The sequence below is a fragment of the Leopardus geoffroyi genome, chromosome D3 (genome assembly GCF_018350155.1).
Source record: "Leopardus geoffroyi isolate Oge1 chromosome D3, O.geoffroyi_Oge1_pat1.0, whole genome shotgun sequence".
NCBI lineage: Eukaryota > Metazoa > Chordata > Mammalia > Carnivora > Felidae > Leopardus > Leopardus geoffroyi.
This window is the reverse complement of record NC_059339.1, coordinates 32,139,857-32,165,040: the sequence shown is the minus strand read 5'-3', so window position 1 is coordinate 32,165,040 and position 25,184 is coordinate 32,139,857. Positions and strand designations below refer to the sequence as shown.

At 35.8% G+C, this 25,184-nt stretch overlaps 1 protein-coding gene across 7 annotated transcripts in view; it reads right to left on the bottom strand.

Annotated features, from left to right (window-relative positions):
• SPIRE1 (spire type actin nucleation factor 1) overlaps positions 1 to 25,184 on the bottom strand; it is a 209,780-nt gene that overhangs the window by 94,061 nt on the left and 90,535 nt on the right. For all 7 annotated transcript variants that reach the window (XM_045457916.1, XM_045457918.1, XM_045457912.1 and 4 more), the window contains exons 3-4: positions 23,334 to 23,567; positions 5,791 to 5,916 (exon numbers count right to left, since the gene is read on the bottom strand). In XM_045457916.1, the coding sequence (XP_045313872.1) occupies positions 5,791 to 5,916; positions 23,334 to 23,567 (360 nt within the window). The remainder of the gene's footprint in view (positions 1 to 5,790; positions 5,917 to 23,333; positions 23,568 to 25,184) is intronic.

Genomic DNA, 25,184 nt, shown 5'->3' with positions numbered 1-25,184 from the left:
ACTCTTGAGAAAAGGTTAAAATGACTATCATACATACATGAACATATATGAAAATATTCATAATTTCAAGAAAGCAGCACACATTGCAGAGGAAAAACAAATCCACTTGGACCATGTTAAGACTTTACTTCTAAAACCTCAGTGTTGACAAGCAATTTATATAACATAAAATCTGTAATTAAATGGTACAGAATGTTCTTAAGTTCAGGATTTCCACATATTCTATAGCTTGTCCTATCAAGATTCATTATTAAATGAAATTTTATGTATAAATTTAAAGAACAGCAAGAGCACTCTAAGACCTCATCTATATTCCCATAAAAGTTCTCCTTTTACTAGAAATACTTTGGCCAAAAGGTTTTAATCATCACAAATGCTTTCAAAACTGACTTCTTTCAACAAGTTGAAAACCTCTGCAGTTCTAGGAAACACAGATATAATGTATAAATTGTTTCAGTTCAACAAGTATTTCTGGACTGTTTCCTATGTGCATACACTACATTAAGAGTCATTGGCATAAAGATGATTTGAAACACAGTCATTTATCTCAAGAAGGATCTGGTCCAGCTGTGGAGAAAAAAACCACAACGACGTAAGCAAATAACTACTATAGAGTATGAGAAGTGCATGACTGAAAGATGAATAAGATACAGAGATAGTGGAGGGCATAAAACTCTGTTGGGCTGGAGGGAGTTCATGAATATTTCACAAAGAAGGCAATATGGAAGCAGGGTTTAGATGGATAAATAGGAGTTCACCAGGCAGACAATGGGAGAAGAGAATTTCAGGCAGAAAGAACAGAATGTGCAAAGGACACAGACCTACAATAGCATGACATATTCAGAAACTATAAGTCATTTTGATTGGATACTGTTAAAAAGGACAATAAAAACATAAGGAGGGGAAACACCATGAAGGGCCCTGTGTGCAATAGAAAAGTTTTAACTTTACTCTATAGTTGATGGGGAACCATATTAATCAGGGAAGCAACATGGTTCTTTTCAGCTACCAGGGGTCTTAAGGTCAGGTAGAATGAACTGAACTGAAAGTACCAATCAAGCCTTAATTCACTGGATGCAACAGTGCAAACAAGAGGCCAAAAAGGATGTTTTGCTCCTCTTGTTCCATATTTCCCCCCATAAAATGACACTGGGCAAAAGTTAGGTGACGTTCAGGCAAGTGGGGAAAAATCCCCTCACTGCTGAGGAGTACTGGACAAAAGGCTCCAGCCATTTTATGGACCAGGGGCTGGTGGGAGGTAAAGAAGGAAGGGCAGAAATGGAAAGTTATGAGCCAGAGTGGAGGAAAGCATGTCAGCCAAGGCCCTGGGGAAGGTGCCTGGGCTAGGGATGCAGATGTGTGAATGAACATGGCTGACCCAGTGGGGATGCTCACTGTTCTTGCCACTCCCTCCAGAAAACCAGTGTGCAGAACCCTGGCTATGCACCAAGTCATGTGTGGGAGGGCACCTTCTCCTATTGGGATTTGCCAGGGAAAACCAGCCTAGGGTCAGGCCTGAAAGATCACATACCTGTGTGACTGGACTCCTCAGGTCAGATCTGTGATCTACAAAAATCATTCACAGACAATGTGAAAGATGAACTTGGCGAAGAGGATTCACAGTGACAAGGGGACTGGTGGGAGGTTAGTGCAACAATCCGGTTTGGACATGTGACCTGAACTCCTGTTAAAGTGACTGAACCTAGTTCACGCAGGAAAGGACATACATCCAGGAAGGGCTAATAAACTGGAAGAAAAATGGGGGAGTCAAGAGATTGGAAGATGAGCTCAGGTGGCAATGAGGGAAAGAGCTCGAAAAGCAGAAGTTAGGAAGTGGGGGATAGGAGTCCATGATTTCTAAGGTGGAATGATTATAGGTGGTTCTGAGGCCAGAAGTGTGTTCAGGTAAGCAGAGTAGTGAAGTAGAGGGGAAGTCAAGGACACAGAGCTAGAGTTTCTTTTTATCAAAGAACTCACACAAGATGGTGGCAGATGACAGTGACAATGGGTTTAAGAATAACAGAACCTGGGGTATCTGGGTGGCTCAGTCAGTTGAGCACTGGACTCTTAACTTCGGCTCAGGTCGTGATCTTGGGGAGCGTGAGTTTGAGCCCTGCAATGGGCTCCATACAGTCAGCACGGAGCCTGCTTAGGATTCTCCTTCTCTCTCTCTCTCTCTCTGTTCCTCTCCTGCTCACACATTCTCTCTTTCTCCTTCAAAATAAATAAATAAACTTAAAAAAAAAAAAAAGAAAAGAAGAACAGAAGTAGATGGCATGCATGAGCTTTCTGTGCAAGAACAGCAGTTGTTTGGAAACAGCAGAGCAGAGACGGAGTATTACTAACTCACAAGGCACAGATATACGAAGTTATGCAGGAAAGAACAGCTTTCAGAAAGGGGGAAGTAGCAGAAAGGACTACCCTCAGATGAGCAAGCCTGAGAAGAGCCTGAGGGCACTGAGGAGTTCTCTCTAAAAATGGAGCAGTTTCCAGAGAAAAATGGAAAGGGGTAAGAGAGATCAACAAAGAGGGGAAACAGAGTAAGAGATGAGAAAACAGGCCAGAACTCATATTTACAAAGACCTAAATCTGGGGTGGTGCCAGACGGTGACGTGGTGAGGTGGGGCTGGAACTCCAGGGTCCCCGGCCTTGGTCTGGCTGGTCTCTGTGGGCACTGCCACACAGCGACTAACCACTTGTATTTTAGTCTGCTTGTGAGATTTTTATTTAAATAAATTTTGATAATGTTTAAATTTCTTGGAGTGTGTTTGACAAAGTTCTAATGAAGAGCAAAAAATATCTTTTTTTTTTAGCTCACATTGTAATGGAGTAGGAAAAATAATATAAGAATAAGAAAAACTTATTAATACATTTCTTTAAGCTCAGAAACGGTTCCTGAGAATGTGTGGGTTGGAAGAACTTCAACAGTACATTTAATTTACGCTAACCCCACAGGACTATACTTACACCCTAAAAGTAATACTTGTTCTCTGGAGAAGGTAATCTCAAACTTAAACTGGGGAAGATAATTACAAGCTTAAAAAGTAATCTTTTCTACTACGTAATAAACCTTAATTGAGAATGTACTTTCGGATGTTTACTCTGAAACTTTTAAATGGACCTTACATCCTCTGGTTCTATCCAGGAGGAAAAGCTAGCCCATGATGCATTTTTAATTATTCTTCAAATAACACATAGTTATTTTTCCACCTTTTCCACCCCACTGAAGACTTTCTTCTTGGTCTAACTCTATAAAATCCTAAAAAAATAAACAGTTTTTCACTGGCCTGTAACATAAAGACAGACTGTAAGCAGTATCCTGGCTAGGACAGAAGAGGAATGCTTAGAGCTCTTATTCAGACATAAACAATGGATTTATTTAAGGTGGTTTATTAAGGATGACATATCTGTCACTTATTACCAGAACTAATTACTCTTATAAGTCTAGTATAGGTTAAAATTTTCCTTCCACTCTTACATATGCCATTTGTATCCCTCCCCAAACTGTGTGTCATCATAAGTTTTAAACTAGTGCTTCACAGAAACTCTGTACTTTAGTCATAAAAGAAATGATACCCACCACCTATCATGTACTGAGCTTTTACTGTGTGCCAGATGCTGCAATGCTTTATATAGAGCTCATGAATCTTCACAACCATCTGTGTGATGTACACTATGGTGATTCAGCTCGTAAATAAATTAAAATGGTTCATTTGGACTCTACACATAACATTTTAAGTCACAGTGATGAATAATAATGTAAGAAAATAGCTAAAATGAGATCATCAATTATATGAATATTAATTCCAACTACCTCCATTAGATATTTATCCAAATCCACTATAAAATAGTTCAATTATCAAATGTGTAGCCTACTTCCTGAGTCCTTATCCCTTCCTGAAACAGGTACCGCATCTTTTAAAATGGAAAAAGAGTGGCAGAAAGATAGTGAAAAGCAAGTCATATGGGAAATTGATTGAACATTTCTCATTTGTAAGGAAGCTTTATGAAAATCTTTGCTTAGGGACACCTGGGTGGAGCAGTTGGTTAAGCATCTAACTCTTGATCTTGGCTCAGGTCATGGTCTCACAGTTCGTGAGTTCGAGTCCCACATCGGGCTCTGCACTGATGTTGCAGAGCTTGCTTGGGGTCTGTCTCTACTTCTCTCTGACCCTCTCCCACTTGTGCTCTCTCTCTCTTTCTCAAAATAAATAAACTTAAAAAAAAATAAAAAAAAAATCTTTGCTTAATAAAATGGATTCATACACTTGCATTTAAAAAAACAGATTCTTTTAAAAAGGAAGAACAGATTTAATTTTATTTAAAAAAATTTTTTTTAAGGTTTATTCATTTTTTTGAGACAGAGACAGAGCATGAGTGGGGCGGGGGGCGGGTAGAGAGAGAGGGAGACAGAGAACCCAAGGCAGGCTCTAGGCTCTGAGCTATCAGCACAGAGCCTGATGTGGGGCTCGAACCCACGAACTGTGAGATCATAACCTGAGCTGAAGTTGGACGTTCAGCCAACTGAGCCACCCAGGTGCCCCTAGAACAGATTTAATTTTAAACAAAATCAGACATGAAAGAGAAGAAATAACAACTTGACACCACAGAAATACAAAGGATAAGAGAATATTATCAAAAATTATATGCCAACAAATTGGACAACCTAGAAGAAATGGATAAATTCCTAAAAATATACAACCTTCCGAAACTGAATTAGGAAGACATCTGTGAACAGATGAATTATCACTAATGAAATTGAATAAGTTATCAAAAAACTCCCAACAAACAAAAATCCAGGACCAGAGAGCTTCATAAGTAAATTCTACCAAACATGTAAAGAGGAATTAATACCTATTCTTCTCAAACTATTCCAAAAAATAAAAGAAAACTTCCAGATTCATTCTATGAGGTCAGCATTACCCTGATACCAAAACCAGATAAAGACAGCACAAAAAAAAAAGAACCACAGGCCAGTATCTCTGATGAACATAGATGCAAAACTCCTTAACAAATACTAGCAAACTGAATCCAACACTACATTTAAAAAGTCATTCACCACGATGAAGTGGGATTTATTCCTGGGATGCAAAAAAGTAGTTCAATATTCACAAATCAATCAACATAATAAATCACATCAATAAGAAAAACGATAAAAAAACACATGATCATTTTAACAGATGCATAAAAAGCATCTGACAAACACAACATCCTTTCATGATAAAAATCCTCAACAAAGTACATTCAGAGGGAATACACCTCAACATAATAAAGGCCATATATGAAAAACCCACAGATAATATCATACTCAATACTGAAAAACTGATAGCTCTTCCCCTAAGAGCAGGAACAACACAAGGATGTCCACTTTCACCACTTTTATTCAACATAGTGCTATAAGTCCTAGCCACAGCAATCTGACAAGAAAAAGAAATAAAAGGCATCCAAATGAGCAAGGAAGAAGTAAAACTCACTATTTGCACATAGCATGATACTATTTCTAGAAAACCCTAAAGATTACACCCCAAAACTACCAGAACTGAAAATGAATTCAGTAAGGTCACGGAATATAAAATCAATGCACTTCTATACACTAATAAGCATCAGAAAGAGAAATTAAGAAAATAACCCCACTTACAACTGCACCAAAAATAATAAAATACCTAGGAATAAACATCATATTACCATCATAAGGATGGTAAGAAATATTTTAAATAATATGACAGACAGTGTTGAAAATTCAAGTTAATTTTCCACAATACCAATAAATATGAAAGCAGTAGTACTCACCTCCTTTGCACTCTTAATTTTAGTCAGAAATGTATGCAGCTCCATTGTTTCTGCAAACAGTGCACGACATACTGCCTGATAATGATTTGGTGCCTCTGATTCAGTTGGCAGATGAGCAGCACATAACTACAGAAGAAGAAAATAAAACAATAGGGCTCATTTATTATTTTGGGTTTTTGGTACCTAAAAGACAGACATACCCAGTATATTCCTATTTTTATATCAGACAGTAAGGCAATCCTCATCATCCAAAGCCTAATGCATCACAAAATCATCAGTAAAATTATGTGGAAAAAGTGGTCCACTAACAAACGGCCAATAGTACAGATGAGCTTAGCAAAATTAGTTAGCTTCTATTTGAAAATGATAGGACATATATAAAAGTTTTGGTTGGAAGTAGAAAGGGAACTACCATTTACTGAGTGCTAATCATAATGCAGGTATTTTAATAGCTGTCATTTATTTTTTACCATGCCAGGCACTATATTTGACATGTCATATACACAGCATAATATCATTTACTCTTCAGTGTAGCCCGGAATTATCTCCATTTTACAGCAAAGGAAACTAAAGCTAAGAGGACTCAAGTGACTTGTCCACAGTCAGAAGTTGACATGACGGAGAAGAATTAAACATAGTTTTATGGGTTTCTGAAGCCCAGGCTCATCCCAATACATGCTGAATTGTGTAATGCAATAAAAAGACTGTTGGGATGACATGTGGAACACAGGGAAGACGCTCCATCAGTAAATGGAGAGTGCAGCAAAGAGAGCAGAGGGCAGAATAAGTCTGCTGGTCGTATCTCCAGTCTCGATGTCTTTTACCGTACATAGTCCATAATCCCCACAAAACTACCAGTGGGTAAAAGATGCACAACAATTTAGAAAACTCAAACGCCATTTAATATATTAGATTGGAAAGACATCCTATCAAGGGTCTAGTGCATGGGAATAATTTTGCTTTTTTGTAAAGTAATAATTTTGTAACCATGTACTATAGTTATGTTTTAAGGGACTTCATTTTCTTCAAAAAGATGTAGGTTCTCCCTTAATTCTTTACTATATTCAGTAAATTTGACATTAATACAATTACTGAAAATATACATTTTATTGTATTTTAATAATTTCTATCCATTGGAGAATAAAAGATGTCTTTGTAGATTATACTATCCTTCATAATGTGCCTTCTGTTATTTTCATTTGTAATAAGTATCACATGTCATTTATTAGATTACTATCTTTAATAAAGTATATTCTTCTCAAGAAAAAAACCTTGGGTTTCAGTAAGAAATTTTCTCCACAGTACCCAAAAGGAGGCTAAGAATTGATTTATCAGAAAGCACAAAAAACAAAAATCTCACAAGCTATACAATGGAATATTAGTCATAAAAAAGAATGAAATCTTGCCATTTGTAACAACATGGATGGTTCTAGAGAGTATTATGCTAAATGAAATAAGTCAGTCAAAGACAAATACCATAAGATTTCACTCATATGTGGAATTTAAAAACAAACAGATGAGCAAAGGCGGGGGGAGGTAAACCATGAACAGACTCTTAACTACAGAACAAACTGATGGTTACCAGAGGGAAGGTAGGGGGAAGGATGGATGAAATACGTGATGGAGATTAAGGAGTGTACCTCTGATGAGCAGCAGGTGATATATGGAAGTGTTCAATCACTATGCTGTACACCCGAAACTAACGTTGCATTGCACGTTAACGGGAATTTAAATTAAAACTTTAAAAAAACTCACAAGCTTGTTTTTCACAGAGCTACCAATGAACAGAGTATTTTTCTGCATACTTACTTTTATACACAGAAGACAGCTTCCAATATACAATTTCATATCCAAGGTAATGAAAAGCAACTGCTAAGAGTTTCATGTTCATCTAACCAATCCCATAATTTTACATTCTAATTACATGGTGTGAAATACGGCATAATATTTTCAACTATAATTCCCAGTAAGAAATATATTTTATACAAGGACTCAAATACATGCATACATCTATGTTTTATACACGAAAATTTCACAAAACAAAACTTACACACTAAATCGATTTCATGCTCCACTAATAGGCTGTGACCAGCAACTTGAAAAAACACTGGTATAAAAGTAATAACTAGGTCTAAAAATGTTTTTTAATGCACAAGACATAATCATATATATATAGATATATGATATATAATCATATATATATATATATATATGATCCAAAGGAATTCACAAATAACTATTGGAGCTAATAAGCAATTTCAGCAAAGTTGTGGGATACACGATCAACACACACATACAAAGGTGTATGTCTATATCAATGAACAAGCAAAAAATGAATGGTTTGCCTCCCTCTCTGTTTGAAACTATTTTTCCACTTCCCTTCTCCCATGGTCTTCTGTTAAGTTTCTCAAGATCCACCTATGGGTGAAAACATGGTATCTTTCTCTGACTTATTTCGCTTAGCATAATACCCTCTAGTTCCATCCACATTGTTGCAAATGGCAGGATTTCATTCTTTCTCATTGCTAAGTAGTATTCCATTGTATATATAAAGCACATCTTCTTTATCCATTTATCAATTGATGGACATTTGGGCTCTTTCCATGATTTGGCTATTATTGAAACCACTGTTATAAACATTGGGGTACAAGGGCCCCTATGAATCAGCACTCCTGTATCTTTTGGATAAATTCCTAGTAGTGTTGTTGCTGAGTCATAGGGTAGTTGAGAGTTGATGGGGGAGGGAATGTGGGGGAGAGAGGAAAATGGGTGATGGGCATTGAGGAGGGCACTTGGGATGAGCACTGGGTGTTGTATGTAAGCAATAATCACAGGAATCTACTCCCGAAACCAAGAGCACACTGTATACAACATATGTTACCTGACCTGACAACAAATTATATTAAAAATAGAAAAATGCACAAAGTACTCATCTAAATGTTAAAAAAAAGAAAATGAAGTTAAGAAAGCAATTCCATTTATAAAAGTATTAACAAATGCTAAGGAATAAATTTAACTAAGGAGGTACAAGACTTACACACTGAAAACTAAAAATATTGCTGAAAGACTCAAATACATGGAAAGACATCCTACATTTCATGGGTTTGAAGACAATATTGTTAAGATGGCAATAATTACACAAAGTGATCTAGAGACTGAATGCAATCCCTAACTAAATCCTCATGGCATTTTTTGAAGAAACAGAAAAGCTGATCCTAAAATTCATATGGAATTGCAAGGGGCCCCAAATAGCAAAGACAATCTTCAAAACAACAAAATTGAAAGGCTCATACTTCTTATTTCAAAACTACAAAATTACTGTAATCAAATCAGTGTGGTATATAGCGAAAGACCTATAGATCAGTGGAATACAACTAAGAGTCCAGAAATAAACCCATATATCTTTGGTTGATTAATTTTTGACAAAAGTGCCCAGACCATTAAATTAGGAAAGAACAGTCTCTTCAACAAATGATGCTGAGAAAACTGGATAGTCACATGCAAAAACACAAAAACAAAACAACAAAAAAAATAAAAAAATAAAAAAATGAAGTTGTACCCCTATCTTATACCATTTATAAAAATTAACTCAAAGTGGATCAGACACTTAAATTTAACAGCCCAAAATATAAAACTCTTAATGTTTTGGGGCACCTGGGTGGCTCAGTCGGTTGAGCATCCCGACTTCGGCTCAGGTCACGATCTCGTGGTTTGTGGGTTTGAGCCCCGTGTCGAGCTCTGTGCTGACAGCTCAGAGCCTGGAGCCTGCTTAGGACTCTGTGTCTCCTTCTCTCTCTGCCCCTCCCCCACTTGTGCTCTATCTCTTTCTGTCTCTCAAAAATAAATAAATGTAAAACTCTTAATGTTTATTTATTTTTGAGAGAGAGAGAGAGACAGACAGACAGAGTGCAAGCTAGGGAGGGGCAGACAGAGAGGGAGACACAGAATCTGAAGCAGGCTCCAGGCTCTGAGCTGTCAGCACAGAGCCCAATGCAGGGCTTGAAGTCATGAACTGTGAGATCACGACCTGAGCTGAAGTCAGATGCTTAACCGACTGAGCCACCCAGGCAGCCCCAAAATATAAAACTCTTAGAAGACAACACAGGAAGGGATAAACCTTCACGTTCACAGATTTGGTAATGATTTTTTAGATATGACACCAAAGGCATAAGCAACAACAATATGGATAAATTAGACTTTATCAAAGTTAAAAGATTTTGTACATCAAAGAACACTTTCAAGAAACCCACAGCACAGAAGAAAATATTTGCAAATCACATATCTGATAAGGGCCTGCTCTGCAGAATATATAAAGAACCCTTAAACACAATGAAAAAGACAACCCAATGTAAAAACTGACTTGAACAGACATTTTTCCAAAGAAAATATACAACTGACCAAAAAGCACAGAAAAGGATGCTCAACATCATTAGTTATTAGGGAAATGTAAATCAAAACCACAATGAGATACTACTCAGACCCAGTAGGATAGCTATAAAAGCAAACAAACCAAAAATGGAAAATAATTGTTGATGAGAATGTGATGAAATTGGAACCCTTATGTATTGCTGGTAGAAATGTAAAAGGTACAGCCACAGTGAAAAACAGTTTGGTGGTTCATCAAAAAGTTACCATGTGATCAGCAATCCAACCCCTCAGTATACAGTTGACCTTGAACAACATGGGTTTGAACTGTTCAGGTGCATTTACATGCAGATTTTTAAAATATAAATACATTTAGTATAAAATGTAATTTCTCATGATTTTCTTAATAACATTCTCTACCTTACTTTATTGTTAAGAATACAGTATATAATACATTTAACATACAAAATATGTGTTAATTGACTATTCATGTTATCTGTAAGGCTTCTGGTCAACAGTTGGTTTGCTTAGTTAAATTTTTGGGGAATCAAAAATTATATGTGAATTTTCAGTTGTGCAGGGTGTCGATGTCTCTAACCTCTGCACTGGTTCAAGAGTCAACTATAAATCAAAAAGAATAAAAAGCAAATTTTCAAACCAAAACTTGGATACCAATGTTTATACCAGCAACTCTTCATAGTAGCCAAAGGTGGAAAAAATTCAAATGTTCTGAACTGATACATGGAAAAACAAAGGTAGTATAAATAGTGGAATCTTATTCATTCATAAAAAGGAATAAAGTACTGATACACACTACAACATGGATGAACCTTAAAAACATTATGCTAAGTGAAAGAAGCCAGACAACAAAAGGTCACATATTGTATGATTCCATTTATATGTAATTCCCAGAATACACAAATCCACAAAGTCAGAAAGCTGATTAGTGGTTGCCAGGGGCTGAAAGACGAGGGATAAGAAGTGATGAGTAGGGTTTTCGATGTGAGGTGATAAAAAATCTCTCGAACTAGATAATGGTGATGGCTGGACAATATTGTGAACACACTTAATGCCATTAAACTGTACACTTTAAAATAATTTAGGGGCGCCTGGGTGGCTCAGTCAGTTAAGCATCCGACTTTTAATTTCAGCTCAGGTCATGATCTCATGGTTTCTGCGTTTGAGCCCCATGCCAGGCTCTGTGCTGACAGCACAGAGCCTGCTTGAGATTCTTTCTCTCTCTCTCTCTGCTCCTCCCCTCCTCTCTCTCAAAATAAATAAAATTTTAGAAACCTATAATAAAATAAATAATTTAAAAGATAAATTGTATGTTATGTGTATTTTACCACAATTTAAAATATGTATTAAGGCCACCTGGGTGGCTCAGTCAGTTAAGTGTCTGGACTCGATTTCGACTCAGGTCTTGATCTCACAGTTTGTGGGATCAAGCCCCATGTAGAACTCAACACTGACAGCACAGCGCTTGCTTGGGATTCTCTCTCTCTCTCTTGCTCTCTGCCCTTCCCCCACACACGCTTTCCCTCTCTCTCAAAACAAATAAACTTTAAAAAATATGTGTTAAAAACTTAACAAAAACCAACAAAATTCCACAAAGTCACCATTGACACAGAGGAGAAATAATCCCACAGAGGAGAAATAATCCAAGTGGTTATTTCACTGCCCATGAACTGCTTGATTTTTATTTGGTTCTTTGTTCCTAAATGCATTTCATTTAATCCTCACAAGAAGCCAATTTATGGATATGGAAACCGAGATTTAGAACAACTAAGCAATTTACTCAAATCACACAGGTAGGCAAGAGAAGTGGAATCGAACCCATGTAGTCAACCTCCAAAAGCCAAGTTCTTACGCACTCTAAATGAACGTGGATTACTTTTGTATTATAGAAAATCGCATTTTTTGAAGTTTATTTATTTTGACAGAGACAGTGCGAGTTGGGGAGGGTCAGAGAGAGAGAGAGAGAGAGAGACAGAAGGAGAGAGAGAATCCCAAGCAGGCTCCACACTGTCGGCACAGAGCCTGACACGGGGCTTGAACTTGCGAAACTGCGAGATCACAACCTGAGCAGAAACCAAGAGTCAGACTCTTAACCGACTGAGCCACCCAGGAGCCCCAAGAAAATCATGTTTTTAAAGTGTTTTAGCATACAACGTGGTACACAGCAGGCATGCAACAAAACCATCTTTTACAGTTACAAAAAAAGAGACAATATGGGATGGAGGAACATAATGAAAAAAAGAGTAGGTTCTATCAACATGATATTATACGACGTTGGACAGTTTATCTGACATTGCTGGGTTTCAGTTTATTTCTAAAAGGAGAGGACTGGACTATGTTATGTCTTACTTAACCTACCTGCCTTTGTTCTATGAATAAATTTTTAAGATCAGCTTTAAATGCCCCCTAAAGGCTGATGACTCCCCAACTCCTACTCTAGGCCACTCCTGGTGTGTGTTTGTCAGAAAGAGATCTATTTTACCTTTATTCTTGAAAGGTATTTAGGTTCTATTCTAGAGCTTTAAAGAATCATTCAAATCGTCTTCTGGTTTCCACTCTTTTTATTGAGAAGTAAGTAAAGGTGCAGTCTCATTTTCCCTCTAAGATTTTGTTTGTAAGTTTTAGCAGTTTAACTATAAGGAAACAATGTTATTTTCATTTTTTTTTCTCTTGATTTGTGGAGTTTCTTCAATCTGTGGCATAGTGTTTTCCATGGTTTTGGAAAATTCCTAATTTGTATTAATTATTATGTATTAATTACGTTGTTACCTTAGTATGTATTAATTTTTAGTATTCAAATATTTCTTCCATCCTCCCTTTTACTTGCTCTCCTTTTAGGACTTTAATTAGATGTACTGCCTTTGTAACTGACCCTCTATTCTATATTTTTATTCTTTTTGTGTCTTTGTGCTTCATTCTGAGTATTTTCTAATGTTTATTCATTTTTGAGAGACAGAGCACAAGTGGAGGTGGGACAGAGAGAGGAGGAGACACAGAATCTGAAGCAGGCCCCAGGCTCTGAGCTGTCAGCACAGAGCCTGAAGTGGGGCTTGAACTCATGAACTGTGATATCGTGACCTGAGCCCAAGTCCCACTGTTAACCCACTAAGCCACCCCAGCATCCCAATTCTGAGTATTTTCTACTGACAATATTTCATTTCATTCTTTCTCTCTTCAGCACTGTCTAGTCTATCAAACCCATTCACTCAAGTTTTATTTCAGTTATTTTATTTTTTGGTTCAAAATTTCCAGCTGGCTCTTTTCTAGTTTTCTAGTCAAGTTTTCAACCCTGACTCTTGGAACCCTAAGTTTCAAGAATGATTTAAAATATGTGATTTAAAATAAAATTAAAATTCAAAGTCAATCTGAGAACTCCATTATCTGGATTCCCTATATAGAATCATTAATACTATTGCTAGACTCCAAATAAATTTTCTGAAGTTTTCATTAAACATATAGGACCCTGTTACATATTTTCAACGAAACTTGAAAATACCTGAAAACCTTGACTAGGTAGATGTGATTTAAAAAAAAAAAAGACAACCTACAAATACTTTCTTTTTAAAAAATTTTTTTAATGTTTATTTATTTTTGAGAGAGAAACAGACAGTGTGTGAGCAGGGGAGAGGCAGAGGGAGACACAGAATCTGAAGCAGGCTCCAGGCTCTGAGCTGTCAGCACAGAGCCTGAGGCAGGGCTCAAACCCACGAACCGTAATATCATGACCTGAGCCAAAGTCGGACAGTTAACCTACTGAGCCACCCAGGTGCCCCCTTATAAATACTGTCTAACATTTTGAAACATTTTCATTTTTTTGTCAAATAAGTTAATATCTGTATTTTTGAAGCAATGCACCAACTACAAGAAAAAAATTTATTTGATATCACATCAAAGATGTATTCCAGTAACTCAGAAATTTTATATATTATCTACTGATGTTTTTTACCCTAATTGGTGTCAAAATACTATACATACCATCAAGTTTTTCTTAAAACCTTGGCACAATTGAGAATAGTTTTTGCTTAAACTCCAAATTCCAAAGCATTTAGCAATCCAAGTCACCCTTTGTTTAGAAACACATAATTGCGATGTGTGTAAATTCTATTACCCCAGAAAAGAAAATGGCATAACCAAAATGGTATCTTCTGAGATCTTTAGAATTTATCATATAATAGTCCTCTGTTGATAACATCGGACTCCAATATTTTCTCACAATTTATTCTTGATTATTGAAATTCAAATGTTTTTAAAAATGTTCAGTTCACAAAGTTCAGAATTTTATTTGCAAAACCTAAGTAGAATATTATCTTAATATAACTAAAATGTTTTGCCTAGTGAGTATAATCACATATTTATCATAAGAAAATAACAAAACAAAAAGTACAAAGACTATCTTCTCTAAATTTAGAATCACATAGTTAGTATAAATTACTAAATTTTTGCTTAAATCAGTAACAACAAATTAGTATGTTCCCAGCAAATTTCAAAACTTAGAGAACACAACATTCTGAAATACAGAGAACTGCAATTTCTTTGGAGTCTCTCTAGTTTGACTTATGAATCTTATTCACTCAACTAACCTATATTCACAGAAATCCTAAGTCAGTAATGACAAGCTCAAACAAACATCTTGCCCTCCCTTGCATATGTTCCATTAAATCAAGGCCACATTCATACATAGATGAAAATAATACATTTATCCTGTATCGGCTATTTATAATACACGTGCATTTTGAAAATGAAGACAAATTCTGCACCGGGTTAATCTAGTCTGGCATAATAAAATTAAATACATAAAGCTTGTTTCTATTTTAAATCACATTCTACAGTACCATTCTTTTCTCCCCTGAGGAGTTTTCAAAATAGTTTGCAAAATCTGACATTACATGGCAAACCAAAAACCTGCTAACTTTTTATAAGCAGGGGTTATTATGTATAAACTTTATATTTGCAGAAACATGCTGCATTTTGTTTTAAATTATAAATTAACACTGAAAGCATAACCTGTAAGACTATTCAAGGCCAATAATATACTTAATATACTAGAATTTTACAATCTTTTATTATATAAATGGTAAAAAATAAGAGGAACAGAATTTCTGATGCTAAATGGTTCACTCTGAATCACACCACCACTAATACACTATTTCAAATTACCACATTTTCCTTCATTCTTTACCCATATACCAGTGTATGCAGAACTTTGTGGTCTCTTTTCCATTTATTAATACAGAAATTTTCCATATTGCTAAACAACTCACAGAATTATAATTTTAGAGATTATCTAATATTCCATATAGTTGATACATCATTTCTTTATGAGCCCTTTATTTCATTATAGAATAGTATAAATAAATAATGCTACAGAACACATCTTCAAGGGTGTCTGGATAGTTCAGTTGGTGAGAGTCTGACTCTTGATTTCAGCTCAGGTCATGATTCCAGGATCAGGGATTGAGCCCCACGTCAGGCTCCACACTGAGCATGGAGCCTGCTTAAAATGTTCTCTGTCTCTCTCTCTCTCAGGATGCCTAGCTGTTTCAGTTGGTTAAGCATCCAACTCTCGATTTCAGTTCCGGTCATGATTTCACAGTTCGTGAGTTTGAGCCACACGTCAGGCTCTGTGTTGACGGTGTGGAGCCTGCTTGAGGTTCTCTCTCTCTCCCTCTCTCTCTCTCTCTCTGCCCACCCCTGCTCTTCCTCTCTCTCTCAAAAAATAAATAAATAAAAACTGAAAAAAATGCATTAAAAAAAATTCTTTCTCCCTCTGCTCCCTCCCTTGCTCGTTCTCTCTCAAAACAAAAACAAAAACATATCTTCAATGTATCCATGTAACATTTTCACCTTTTAAAAATTATCTCTTGTTGACTCTTAACTATAGAGAACAAACATGGTTACCAGAGGGGAGGTGGATGGGGGATGGAAAATAGGTGATGGGGATTAAGGAGTGCACCTGTTGTAATGAGTACCAGGTGATGTACGGAAGTGTTGAATCATTCACTATATTGTACACTTGAAACTAATATTACACTACATGTTAACTAAATAGAATTTAAATAAAAACTTAAGAAGAATAACCTCTTTGTACAGAGAAGAGATGGGTAGTTGGCAAAGGTAGAGGGAGGGGGGTGGGCAAAATGGGTGAAGGAAGTCAAAAGGCACAAACTTACCGTTATAAAATAAGTCCTGAGGATGTAATGTACAGCATGGTGACCATAGTTAATAATACTGCATTGTATATTTGCAAGTTGCTGAGAGAGTAAATTTTAAAAGTTCTCATCATAGGGGGAAAAAATGTGTAACTATGTGTGGTGATGGATGTTAACTAGACTTATTATGATAATCATTTCACAATATATGCATATATCAAATCATTAAGTTGTACACTTAAAACTAACATGTTATATGTCAATCATATCTAATTGAAAAAAACTTACCTCTTTGAAAAATTTCTAACAGTAGTATTGCTATCACAAAGGATTATTCTGGATATTTTTACATATTTTAATTTTTTATAAGAAAAAATGTCAAAACAAAACTAGGTGAATAGTATATGAATCAGCATGTACTCATCATCCAACGTTAACAATGATCAATTCATGGTCAATCCTATTTTATCTACTTCCTTACCTGCTCAGCTCCACCCTCTAGAATTATTTTATAGCAAATCCCATATATCTGAGTTTCATACATAAATATTTCAGCATATATCTCTAAAGATAAGAGTTCTTTAAAAAAATAAACACAATACTATTATCATATTTAAAATATGAGTAATTTCTAATATCAAATATAGCATAAGGTAAAATTTTCTTGATTATCTCAAATAGTCACACACATTTTTACAATTTATTCATTTTCATTAGAACCCATATAAGGTCCATATATTGCAACTGGGTGCTATGTATCAAGTTTGATTTAATGTAAGTTTTTCCTCTCTCCCTCTCCATTTATCTTCTATGTATTTATCAAAGAAATTACATGATATGTCCTATAGAGTTTCCCATAATCTGGATTTTGATGATTGCATCTTTATGGTGGTTTTAAAATGTTTCTATATCCCCTGGATTTCCCACAAATTGGTAGTTAGATCTAGAGGCTTGATTAGATTGAAGATTGATGGGTTTTTTGTTTGCTTGCTTGGCAAGAGTACCTCCCAAGTGGTGCTGTGAACTAAGTCTGCTGGTCTCTTGTGATGCCACAATGATTATTGCTATTATCATTATTCTTCTTTATTAGATTATTACCATTTTGCAATCCCTATTATTCTGTTTTCACATATTAGCTGGGACTTTTATAAAAAGAAACTTATACAGAACTAATTGGTTACCTAAGGTAACCTCTTCACGGGGAAAAGACAGGATGAATTTGCTTATTTGCCAATTTTTGAAATAAGTTGATTCCCTAACAGCCTCTAAAGGTGACCGATGAGGGTTTTATTTTCACTTATGTGTTCATGGAATTCAGAATATTTGATGTGATTTTTAATTCATCACAGCTATTGTTCTTATCGATGATCAAATTTTTCCATCTTTGACCAATCAGAACTTCTTTGAGTTGGCTTTCGAGTCCTTTTTATATAATTCAGTAATCTTGGATAGTCTGTTTGCGTTCTGGTATAACAAGATGCTCCAGGCTATTTTATACGTTTCCTTCCCAGATCTCAAATTAGCCATTTCTCTAAGGAATCCTGGAATTCTTTTAATGGGGAGTGATATTTAGAGACCACAACCTGGTGGTAACTGTGCTCACTGCCACTATGTGGTTATAGCTTTGTAGGTCTTCCTATGTAGTTACGTCTCCAGTGTGAGAACAGTTATGTTCAATTTGTCTTGAATGCAGGGGGAATTATATTTCCATATTTAACTTTGTTTTATAATTATGTAAAACATTTATATGATTTCTAAATCAAATCTACAGAATTAAGTATACTCAGAGATGCTTCGCTTTAATGCCTGTCCTTGTTTCTGCTCTGTTCCTTTATCTATAGCTAATTTCTTTCGGTTTGATTTATCTTTCCTCTTTTTTAAAACAATATAAACAAATACCTTTATACATATTCTTAAATTTTTTTTTAATGTTTGTTTATTTTTGAAGGAGAGACACAGAGCGTGAGAGGGGGAGGGGCAGAGAGAGAAGGAGAAACAGAATCCGAAGCAGGCTCCAGGCTCTGAGCTATCAGCACAGAGCTGGACGCGGGGCTCGAACCCATGAGGCTGTGAGATCATAACCTCAGCCAAAGTCAGACACTTAACCAACTGAGCCACCCAGGCGCCCCACCTTGTTTTTTCACCTAAACAATATACCCTGGAGAGAGATTTCCTCAATCCTTTAAGATAGTTACATAGTACTTCACTAGCTATACCCATAGTTAATTCAACCTTTCCCCTATTAATGAACATCTGGGATGTTCCCAGCCTTTTGCTATCATACACAGTGAAGACTTTAAAATATACTGTCAAGTTATTTTATATAAGGGCTATGAAAATTTACACTGTAGCTATCAATTACTACATGAAATAATTTGCCATAATTTCAAATGTCAACCAAAGTAACTTCTTGCTTGCAAAAGAGTTACAAATGGCATTGCTGTATACGCATTCCCTGATTATTAGGGAGACTGGATTGTATAAGAGAATCAGAATCCCCCAGGCTGAGTTCAGTGCCTCTTTCTGTGCTCCCTGAGCATTTCAGGTACACGTGTTGAACCACCACTTCTGTATGTTCAGACTGTTCACGAGGGTACTATATCTAGAAGGACATCCTCCACATCACAGACATTGCAAATTTCTATTTATTATGACAATTTTCTTACAGATGGAAGCCAAGAATCTTGAAGAAGGAACGCCTATTGCTAATTTGCCCAAAGGTAGTGTATGAGCTAGTATGGTCCTACGCACCTGGTCTATAATACTTATTTCACAGGGGTTCACCTAACCCTATTTAATCACAGCAACCTAAGTGCTGATAGAGCACTCAGCACAAAGAAGGCACACTAAACGCTTACTTTACATTTCAAAAGGTAAATGAATATATGAATAAACTGAGAATTTTACATTCATTTCAAATGAAGAACTTCGTTCATGTACTATTCTCATATTAATTTCAGTCATTTCTCAGACACTTTTCCTAGATTCCACACCACTTTTTTTTACTCATTCTTTCTATCCACTGTCTTCAGTCTTACTCTTCCATCATCTCTAACCCTGACTCTTCAATCTCCTTTCCTGCACACTTTGTGCTCCATCAATCTCCAATTTTTCTTCATGTCTACAATCTCTTCTTTTTGATTAATGTTAATTGGGTGAATATTTTCCAGAATGTATTTACAGATACAAAAAAATTTTTTTTTAAAGTAGGCTTCACACCCAGTGTGGAGCCCAATGCAGGGCTTGAACCCACAATGCTAAGATCAAGACCTGAGCTGAGATCAAAAGTTAGACACTTAACTGACTGAGCCACCCAGATGCCCTTACAGATAAGAAAACAATTTTTTAGAATGATCTTTTGTTAATGCTTCTTGAAGGTGTTAAATACTTGGTTACAGGTTATATATATATGTGTATATATGTATATGTATATGTGTATATATATATATATACACACATATACATATACATATACATATACATATATACACATATATATATTCATATATTTCTCAAGAAATACTTCAACTGAAAGGAAAATGCTTTAGGTGTTATATTCTTAATTTAAGGGAAGAACATGTTCTATCTCTGACATAAATCTGTGACTGCAATGAGTCAGAAAAAATTACATGTGTTTATGCTTTACTTGTTTATATTCTATTTTTCTACATTAAAATTAAGAGCCATAAAGGTAGGGACCATTTGTATGTTGCGTATTGCTATGTGCCTAGCACCTAGGAAAATGCCTGGCATATAGTAAATGCCATTAAATTGTTATTCATGACAAGAACTATACTAGATACTTTATATTAATTATGTTCTCCCTCTCTTCTCTCTGCCCCTCCTCCCACTCACGTTCTCTCTCTTTCAAAATAAATAAATAGGGGCGCCTGGGTGGCGCAGTCGGTTAAGCGTCCGACTTCAGCCAGGTCACGATCTCGCGGTCCGTGAGTTCGAGCCCCGCATCAGGCTCTGGGCTGATGGCTCAGAGCCTGGAGCCTGTTTCCGATTCTGTGTCTCCCTCTCTCTCTGCCCCTCCCCCGTTCATGCTCTGTCTCTCTCTGTCCCAAAAATAAATAAACGTTGAAAAAAAAAATTAAAAAAAAAAAAAAATAAATAAAAAAATAAATAAATATTAAAAAAAAAAAAAAGAATATAGGACACCTGGGTGGCTCAGTCAGTTAAGTTAAGCTCTTGGTTTTGGATCAGGTCATGATCTCATGGTTTGTGGGTTCAGCCCAGCATCAGCTCCGTGCTGACAGTGCAGAGCCTGCTTGGGATTCCCTCTCGCTCTCTCTCTGCCCCTCCCCTGCTCACTCTCTCTGTCTCTCTCAAAAATAAATAAATAAATAAATAAATAAATAAATAAATAAATAAATAAATATTTAAAAATAAAAAAATAAGGATCATAGGATTCGATAAGCCAGGGCAACAACAGTTGGTATGAAAATGGTAAAACGAGGTCTACTAGAGTATAAGCTCTGAATATAATCACCATGTACCCTTCTTACTTACTCAGTTCTATGAAGCTGGAGAAGTCATATACCTCTCTGAGCCTTAGTTCTTCCATGTGTAAAATGGGTATAAAAATGTCTTCTCAATCTACCTCACAGTGTTATCATAAGGCTCAGAGAACAACAAATATATGAAAATATAACAAAATATTAGTAGAATAAGAACAAATAACTATTCAGGGGAAACATTACACATTACACATTAAAGAGGTCTTGCTCACTAAGAATTAAAAAAAAAGCTGTCTCCAAGTTCCTAAATATTCTATTATTTATATTATTCAAACTTAGTTTCATATTTCCACTTCCAACAAGGAGAAAGTAGTTATATTCCTTCAGTTACTTCTTCTCTTCCAACAAAATAAACAAGAAGTTAGTTTACTAACTGAAGATTTCAACTCATTAATTAAACCACAAACTCTATGTATCACTATGTGGCCATGAATAATGGACTTTTATGATACATAAGCACCCTTTTGACTATTTATTTTTCATATTAAGGTAGCAGTAAGATAGGCAGGAGTCCAGATGCAATAGCCCAAATTAAAAAAATAAAACAAGTTCAGTTCAAATTGCTGAATGTCTGAGAATTTTTATTTTATAAGTTAAAATATTCAATGTCTTGAATAATAATTATAACAATCCAATAAATCCCTAGCCCTCATCTTCCAAATCTGCAGTATGAGAGCAATCTGGCTATGACATCTATCATTCTACTGGTGCCAGGGTTAACTTAATTGCTGTAGCTGGTTAAGTGAGTGTTCTCTTCCTCATTCACCATTCCCTGTTCACTGCCCCCTACATAGCCCCCACCAAAAAACTGCAGACTCAATTTTAGAGGCATAAATAGGTTTATGTCTTAATGGAAAACCTTTTACTCTTCATTTTTAATCATTATCACTGGTCTGGAGTGGAACAAGTAGGTCATCTGTGGGCTGCAGAAAGTTTTATCTGGCCTTTAAGTGTATATATATTTTAAAATATACTTGAAGGGGTGCCTGGGTGGCTCAGTTGGTTGAGCATCCAACTCTTCATATGGGCTCAGATATAAATAAATAAAACAAAAAAATAAAATATACCTTGACCCCTAGAAAATACAAAATGAATAAACTGTGTGAAATTTTAATTTCTACACATTATGAGGATTTTACCTACAGACACTGTTGATTTAAAACGAGAAGTATTGCAAGTATTAAAAGAGCTAGAGGCACGGGGGTGGCTCGGTTGGTAAAGCATCTAACTGTGGATTTTGGCTCAGATCATGATCTCAGTTTGTAAATTTGAGCCCCATGTCTGGCTCTATACTGACAGCATGGAGCCTGCTTGGGATGATCTCTCGATCTCTCTCTCTCTCTCTCTCTCTCTCTCTCTCTCCCTCCCTCCCTCCCTCCCTCTCCCCCCCCCCACCCCGTTCCCTGCTCCTATCTCTAAAAAAATAAATAAACTTAAAAAAAAGAAACAAAATAAAAGAGCTAAAGAATATCTGAATTTCATAAGTATCATAAATGTAGAGCCCTATTCCAGAGTTTCTGGGAGATTTATCATCTAAGAAGGAACAAGAAGCAGGGTATGCTTCAGTACACCTGGAAACTACTATCTTCACAGTTTCTCTCTATTCTTTTCTCTGGGATGTTTTTTAAAAAGTTGTGAAATAAGTGATATATAACCAGTATTGCTTACAAAATCTAGTAAACACCATATACAAATAGCTCTAAACAGAATTCTCTTTTAAGACTAAACTGACAAATCTTAATTTTAATCTCTGTACATTTAGCATTATAGAAATTATGTCTTCAAGTACACACAAAAATTTAACTAAGAAGAAATTTTCAATTCAAGCTACAGAACTTGTTTCATTACATATACATAGCACTGAGTAGGTCAAGAAAAAAAAGTTACACAATCAGCTGTGATAGTTCAGATTCAGAATCTTCATATAAATTAGATCACAGTTGTTATTTAGTCCATAAAAGAAAATGCAGAAGTCAACTCAAGACATAATGTGCAGTTAAGCTGGTGTATAATATGTAATATTAGGAGCATATAATATCTAAAAGTGGATTTTTGAGAGTTATCATTTAATCACAAAAGGCCATGTTGAAGCTATGAACAAATCACAAAACCAGGAGTATTTTAGTTCCTTATTCATTTCACTTATAGCTAAAGATCTACAAACTGTGATCAAATGCTGAATTCCCATTTACTTTTTATAGTTTATAACTTATTTTTTCCCCAAATGCTTTTTAAAAAAAAGTTTTCATTTAAATTCCAGTTAGTTAATACACGTTGTTAATGTTAGTTTCAGGTGTATAATACAGTGATCCAACACTTACATACACCTGTTGTCATCACAACACGTGCACTCCTTAATCTCCATCACCTGTTTCACCCATCCCCCTGTCCACCTCCCCTCTGGTAAACCATCAATTTGTGCTCTACAGTTAAGAATCTAAAATGAAATAACTCTTAAAAACAAGTACTATGTAAACTGCCTCTTTACCTTCATGACATCTCTATATGACCGGATGGCTGAGACTTTTCTCTTTTCATCTTCTTCATCTTCCAGGCCTTCATCCGCAGCCTCATAGCCCTCATCATTGCTGCCATCAGCTTCGACCGTGTTGGCCATGTGATCAATGAGCTGCTCTAGGGGTGGGCTTAACTCCCTTTCTTCATTCTCCTTCAAACCATAGTCCAGTGCTTTATAAATAACAATTCCCAAAGATTCAATAACCTAAGGACATTAAAGAAAGGTGATTAATAAAGGTGACTAAATAGCTTTATAGAACTAACTGTAAGGCATAAAATATTTAGTATGACACTTAAGCTAAGTATAATCTATTCCACTGCAGAAACAGGTAATAAATTAGATTTGAGGAGATAGGTAAGCCTCACCTATGCATTAAAAAAAAAATCCCAGATGGAAATTTTTGTGTGACTTCTTCAATCCAGTATATACAATACATGAACTCTTTTTGTTTTCTTAGATTTATACTATAAACTAAAATCTGTATTATCCATTCATATAAAATACTAACCAGGTGGATTATCCACATTTCCAAAAGATATTTCTGAGAACAGACAGAGCTATCAAAGCACATATTCTTTCAGAACTTTTACACTGGTGTTTATCAATGTCTATTTCACAGACACCCCAGGAATGTGAGAGACTGCAAACTCAATTATTAGTAGCAGCTAACTTAAGTTTAAACAAACAAATCTACTCATAACCATATAAACACTGCCCAGTGAGTTACATTTAATTATTGAAAATACACAGCTCTCATATGATACAAATAAGTGAGAGACTTTTTCAAACTCTGATTTCAATGTAATGCATAGATAATCCTCCCTATCCTGTCACCTCCACCAATATTACCTCTGAAAATATAAATACGAATTTAGGAACACTGGGTATGTATCACTGCCTAATATAACCCTAATAAATGCTCCAGACTTGTGTTAATATAGGGAATTCTACGTTATTCCTCAATAGAGCCTTTCTTTTCTGCTTAGAAAGATCACATATAAACAATTCTTCTCTATCTAAAACCTTTGGCACCCAGCAAAGGCAGTCATAAGAGGGAAGTAATATAGCAATCCAGGCCTTCCTAAAGAAGGAAGAAAGGTCACAGATACACAACCCAACCTTACACTTTAAAGAGCTGGAAAAAGAACAGTAAGTAAAACCCAAAACCAGCAGAAGACAGGAAATAATAAAGATTAGAGCAGAAATCAATGCTATTGAAACCAAACAAACAGAACAGACCAATGAAACCAGGAGCTGGTTCTCTGAAAGAATTAACAAAATTGATAAACCCCTAGGCCAGTTTGATTAAAAAGAAAAAGTAAAGAACCCAAATAAATAACATCAAGAATGAAAGAGGAGAGACCACAACCAACACAGCAGAAATACAAACAATAATAAGAGAGTATTATGAGCAATTATATGCCAATAAAATGGGCAATCTGGAAGAAATGGACAAATTCCTAAAAACATATAAACTACCAAAACTGAAACAGGAAGAAATAGGAAATTTGAACAGACCCATAACCAGTAAAGAAATCAAATTAGTAATCAAAAATCTCCCAAAAAACAAGAGTCCAGGGCCAGATGGCTTCCCAGGGGAATTCTACCAAACATTTAAAGAAGAGTTAACACCTATTCTCTTGAAGCTCTTCCAAAAAATAGAAATGGAAGGAAAACCTCCAAACTGTTTCTATGAAGCCAGCATTACCTAGATTCCAAAACCAGGCAGAGACTCCACTAAAAAGGAGAACTACAGACCAATTTCCCTGATGAACATGGATGCAAAACAACAAGATACTAGCCAACTGGATCCAACAATAC